At 42.9% G+C, this 6381-nt stretch overlaps 1 protein-coding gene across 1 annotated transcript in view; it reads left to right on the top strand.

Annotated features, from left to right (window-relative positions):
* The window catches only part of LOC107685778 (exostosin-1), a 311868-nt gene that overhangs the window by 238137 nt on the left and 67350 nt on the right, over positions 1 to 6381 (top strand). Inside the window, exons 4-5 of the mRNA XM_016482498.1 lie at positions 369 to 462; positions 525 to 669. Coding sequence (XP_016337984.1) covers positions 369 to 462; positions 525 to 669 — 239 coding nt within the window. The remainder of the gene's footprint in view (positions 1 to 368; positions 463 to 524; positions 670 to 6381) is intronic.

Raw genomic sequence — 6381 nt, 5'->3', positions numbered from 1 at the left:
ATTAATTACATATATATATATATATATAGAGAGAGAGAGAGAGAGAGAGAGAGAGAGAGAGAGAGAGAACCACTGGCATTTTGTTGAACAGTAAAGTAATGGTTGTGAACATGCTCGTGAATGATTGCTGATTGGTGATTGTTTTTACCATTAGCCCCACCCACTTTTGGCCACTTGTGTGTGCATTTGGTGTAAAAGTATGAGTATGTGCATGTATGTAAATCAGTCTCATAATTTTTCAAGGTTAAAATTGACAGTAACAGTTTATGAAAATGAAATCGAACAAATGTAAAACAAGATGTCTTTGTATGGATTTTTTAATGGGCAGATTCTAATGTTATTTGTTGTGTTTTTGTTTGTGTCCACAGGTTTGATTATCAAGAGCTGCTACACAACTCCAGTTTTTGCCTTGTTCCTCGGGGCAGGCGGCTCGGGTCCTTCCGCTTTCTAGAGGCCCTGCAGGTTGGTGACTCTGAAGTTTGCTTGTCTAAAGCTCTGTCACGCCATGCTTCCTTTCATAACAGGTGTTTTTGATTGGCCTGAATGTTTTTAGGGCTCAGCCGTTTGGAGCCCTGAGGTTGCACTACCCTGACGTAGAAGTTATTGATATTGACATTCTGTCATCTTTTCAAAAACACCCAGAGAAGATTCTTATATTGGAGAGGAGAGGTGAAGAGATCTATTAATAAATCTCTCTCTCTCTCTCTCTCTCTCTCTCTCGCTCGCTTACTCTATTTCTCTCGCTCTCTGTGTGGTTTTTCATTAATTGTGTTCTCAGTCTCTTCTGTCAGTTTAGTAAGGAGAATCAACTAATGATGCAGTCAAAAGTCCAGCGATTTCACATCTTATTTTCTTGTATTAGAGATTACAGTTCACTCTCTCTACCAACATAACTTTTGAGCATTGTATTATATTTTGATGTTCGTGATACCAATTAAGCAATCATTTTAATCTAATTTGAGGTGTTCAGTTGTTGTGTGAACAGTGACGTTTGTAAAAAGCATATAAGTCAATAACACCCATGGGCAGTGATGCTGAACGCATGCATGAGATGAAACTTCAGCTGAATATATTAATAACTGACTGCCATAATGCAGGAGCTGTCAGTGCTGCACATGCAGGATTCTTAGATGAACAGAGAGTTTGAATATTGCATAGCATTATAAATAAATATTCATTTGGAAAATTATAAAGTTCAGTAAGTTTTGATAGATTTAATGCATCCTAGGTAAATACCATATGTTTACATTTAAAGAATGTCGGTATGTGGTGTAAATATTCAGATTTACTGAATAGAGAAAGAGAGAGAGAGAGAGAGAGTATTTTAATATGTTTTTTAGAAGTCTCTCAAGGCCTCATTTATTTGATCAAAATTACAGTAAAAAATAGTAATATTATAAAATACTACTTTGATAACTATTCTCTATTTTGTTTTATATATTTCAATGTAATTTATTCCTGTGATGCAAAGCTGAATTTTCAACATCATGAATCCAGACTTCAGTGTCACATGATCCTACAGAAATCATTCTAATATGCTGATTTGCGTCACGTGTATGTTCCCGTTGAGTTCCTGTTTTCCTTATTTGGTCCTTCCAGTTCCTTTTCACATTATTAGTATCACCTGTTCCTTGTTATTAGTTATCCCCATCACCTGTCTGCCCCTCATTATCTCCCCTGTTTAGTTCTAGCCCGTTCAGTTCTCCCTGGTCTGGAATTGTATGTTGATGTCTTCTCCTCGTGCTACGTGTGATTCCCTGTGACAAGAATATATCCCTTGGTTTAGTACTCCTGGTCTCCTCGTTCCTCACACTACCACCGACCGTGACAGAATTCCAGACCAAAAAGTGATAAGCGGCACCCCTTCTACCCGTGTTTGTTTTTCGTTTTTTGAAAAGTGTTTTTGTTTTGTTTTCCCGTTCGTTTCTCCCCGTCCAAATGGAGGAACGAGCGATGTTAATCGCCGTGGCTCAGGCGAACCCCGACACAATTCTCTACACGAAGGCATTCGTGCCGCTCGCCCTCGCCAGCTCCCTGGAGGGAGAAACCCTCCTGACGCTGTTCCGGATCGGGATAACCTACCATCGTCCCGCGGAGCTCCCAGACACCACCAACCTCGGCTGGAAGGAGGGAGTCATCCGGTGTCTGGAGAGCTTCCGATCCCGATCCGGGACCCATCTGCCGGCCGTTCCTGAGTCAATTAAGCCGGCCGTTCCTCAGGCAAGCCCGCCGGATGTTAATGTGGCAAGCCCGCCAGACATTAATGTGGCAAGCCCGCCGGAAAATAATATGGCAAGCCCATTGAACATTAATATGGCAAGCCCACCATCCGTTCATGTGGGCCCAGTGTCGGTTCCAGCCCCAGTGCCCACTCCTCGTAAGCACCTTCCAGAGCGCCCCCTGGTGCCGGCTCCTCGAAAGCGCTTTGCTGTGCCTGCTCCTCCAGAGCACCCTCCAGTGCCAGCACCACGTCAGCGCTACCCTGATCCCCAGTTCAGCCCAGGAAGGGCTCCTGTTCCCGAGTATAGCTCCCCGTTAAGCCCAGGAAGGGCTCCTGATTTCCCCTTAAGCCCAGGGAGGGCTCCTGATCCCCAGTTAAGCCCAGGAAGGGCTCCTGATCCCCAGTTAAGCCCAGGAAGGGCTCCCGTTTCCCTGTTAAGCCCAGGGAGGGCTCCCGATTTCCCGTTAAGCCCAGGGAGGGCTCCCGTTTCCCCGTTAAACCCAGGGAGGGCTCCGGATCCTGAGTATAGCCCAGGGAGGGCTCCCGATTCCCCGTTAAGCCCACAGAGGGCTCCTGATTCCCCAGCTCCGCCATGGCCTCCCGAGCCCCCTGATCCGCCATGGCAACCCGAACTGCCTGCTCCGCCATGGCTTCCTGATCCGCCCTGGAGGGCGATCTGTCACGTGTATGTTCCTGTTTTCCTTATTTGGTCCTTGCAGTTCCTTTTCACATTATTAGTATCACCTGTTCCTTGTTATTAGTTATCCCCATCACCTGTCTGCCCCTCGTTATCTACCCTATTTAGTTCTAGCCCGTTCAGTTCTCCCTGGTCTGGAATTGTACGTTGATGTCTTCTCCTTGTGCTTCGTGTGATTCCCTGTGACAAGAATAAATCCCTTGGTTTAGTACTCCTGGTCTCCTCATTCCGCGCTCCTCACACTACCACCGACCGTGACAATTTGCTGCTTAAAAAAAAAAAAATCCTATTATCAAAGTTATAAAATGATTGTGCTGCCTAATATTTTTGAGGAAATAAATTTTCTTTAGGAAGTCCCAAAGAACAGCATTTATTTGAATTACAAATCCTAACAGTGTAAAAAGTCTCTACTGCTGCTTTTGAATTATTGCATTTAATAAAAAGATAACATAAACACACCTTTCAAGCGAAGTATAACAAAAGCAAGGCTTTGAAGTCCGTGTAAAGAGAATTCTGAGAATTGTTTCTAAACACATTATAAATGTTAGAAATGTATTGCAGAAACGCATTACAAAGACTCTGAAGTATGTAGTTCTGAATTGTGGAGTTAAACCGTTAAACAGTTTTTCACCAATTCCGTGTTCAGAATTTTTTGGGCGGGGCTAAAACGGTGGCTCGATGACGCAATGGAGCCACCGAGCATGGCTCCTCCCCTAACACCAAGACGTGTGTTCGACTTGAAGCAGCACTGTGCAGATCGATCGATGTGAGATATCACAGTACAGAGCTATAGAGAGCAGACGGCTCCTCATGCTTTCGAATCACTCTCGTGTCATACACTGATCGTTCTGCACAGCCCTGCTTCAAGTCGAACACGCCTAATAACTACAGCGCAGTGGTTTGCCCGCTCAATCGCAAGTTACTGCCATTTGTTAGCCTAGAGGTTGCTAACTAGCTATGCCTTCGTCACGTAAATGCATAATACCTGGTTGCAATAATTTACAAAACAGCTCGGTCTCCTCATTTAAATAAGCTGCAGAGGAAGACAGTTGAGAGAGAGACGGCAGCTTTTCCGCGAGTGGCTGTGGTTTCAGCGCTGCCAGCGGAGTGTTTAACACATTTTTCTGTGGTGTGATAAACTCAGAACACACAATTAATATTGACTGTTTTGTTTTGTAGAAAACATGGAAACACCAAAGACGCTTTAATATGCTATGCATTTTATTAGACAGGTGACGACCGCACAGAGTAGCATTATAACAGAACGTTCAAATGTATCTAATATGATAAAACAGCGCTGCTTGCTTCCGCTGCTTTCTGGAAGGAGCGGAAGCCGTCGACTGTGGCATAATAAAAGCTCCGCTGCTTTCGAGCCGTGTGTCGCGCTCGTTCAGTGGCCTCGTTTTGCTTCGATGGCTTTCCGCCTCACTCTGCTTCATACTACGACGTTAATAAATCTTTAATACATTAGCTCATCCATGAACATGATTTCTGCCCGAGTCCCGTCGGATTGCTTCGGCTGTGGGGATGAAGACGACAACTCCCATGATTCCACACTCAGTCGCGGCGTCATTAAACTACGCCTTTGTTTCTTTGTTTGTTTTGAATACGTGCCCTCTAGTGGCAAAAAAATTACATATTGTGCCTTTAAAATAACAAAGGTGACAACAAGGAATCCAACCTAACATGGCAAACACAACAGCAAAGACAGTATAACCACCAATAAACAGCAATTGAGCAGAGTTTAAATACACAGACCGAACCAAACTAGAGACAGGTGTGGAACATAACTATGGCAAACAATGAAAACATACTAGAAATCATGAAAAAACAAGAAACAGTGGCTGCAAAACCGTATACTTCTCTATTATGCAGTTGGCGAAAAACAGTATGTGACAAAAGAAGTGTGTCCGAATGAATGTAAATACTTATAAAATAAGTACTTGCTCTAGAGATTAGAGAGTTTCGGATGCAGCCAGGAACTAAATACAGGAACTAAACATGAAGCATGTGAAGAAAGAAAAGTCTTCAAATATAAAGAGAATGTGACAGTAGTAAAGCTTTGTGGTACTTTTTTGTGTTGATTCATATGTATTATTATGTGAAATTTAATTAAGATGTTTTTGATAGTGACTGCAGCTACATATTTATAGCACTTGAATAATGTGTTACTTCATTTCTGAAAAGCATCTGATAATTATGAAGGTCACTTTGTGAGAAATGTTCCATCCTCTAATAAGCAAAGAGTTGCATAAAATCAGTAAGTGGATTAATAAAAATGTGTCCATATGCGGACAGACGCTTCTCTGTCTCATCTTTAGCCTGTCAAATCCGATATTTGTCAGTCAGGTATGGGAGGTAAAGACAGGGTGTTTGACTTTCCTCAGTATTTTTCACATCTCTCCAGCACTTGTGTGAGGCTCCCTGTGTTGTGCTCTCTGATGGGAGCACTTTGAAAAGAGACATCAAAAGGCTTTTAGATGCTGGTGCATGTGGGGCAGTCCTTCTCAACCATCTCCATTTAAACATGGAGGAAGTCCGGACTGTGTGTGTGTGTGTGTGTGTGTGTGTGTGTGTGTGTGTGTGTGTGTGAAAGGTCAGGTGGGATTACCAAAGCTGTGGTCTCTGCCTCACTCCTGATATCTGGCGCAAACCTCCTTAAGTCTTCCATATGACTGTCACCTCTGAATGCTGGACAGTGAGATGCGGTCTGGAATTTATAAACAGTCTCTACCAAAATACGACCTGCCTCCCTGTAAACCCTTGGCATCAATATGCCGACGTGAAAGGTACTGGGAATTTTATCGTCATTATTAAGTTATATATTGGGTAATATTGCCATTATTGCATATATGTTGGTGTGTGATTTTTCAATGTAAACCGTCACAACAGTGTAATTTATATTACACTATTTACGCATATATGAGCACGTAACCCAACCCCTGCCCCTAAACCTACCATTTGTCAATAAAACACAAGATATTACAGGCAGATACAACTACCGTCATAATTTATTCAAAAAAATATTAATATTCCAAGGCAAAACAATTGATTTGTGAGAGGAATAGGATCGCCGCCTCCGTCTGCCGTAAAGCGCATCCTGTGTGCTGCAGTCAAATTCAAAAAATGCCGCCAGAAGAAGCCTTACGTTAGCCTTGGTTGTGAAATGTTGTGCGTCTTGTGACATGCTACGGGAGTATCTTTTTGAATGAGATGTGAGCGCGTTAATGGATCGGGATCATTTTCAGCGATTAAAACCTAATGTTTACTCTCTTCTTCGCATAAAGATATCGCATGGCTTCTGAAGACTTGGAATGCAACACAACATTTATACTGCTTGTTTATGGTCAGTTTTTGCAATAAATACCTGTGGCTGCACTTATATTTGCCTGTTACATGTTTTATATTGTTCAGAAGTGGGTAGGTTTAGGGTAGGGGTGGGGTTAGGTGCTCCAATGAAAGT

This window comes from Sinocyclocheilus anshuiensis, unplaced genomic scaffold, assembly GCF_001515605.1.
Source record: "Sinocyclocheilus anshuiensis isolate Anshui unplaced genomic scaffold, SAMN03320099.WGS_v1.1 scaffold617, whole genome shotgun sequence".
NCBI lineage: Eukaryota > Metazoa > Chordata > Actinopteri > Cypriniformes > Cyprinidae > Sinocyclocheilus > Sinocyclocheilus anshuiensis.
This window is presented reverse-complemented; position numbering and strand designations above follow the sequence as displayed.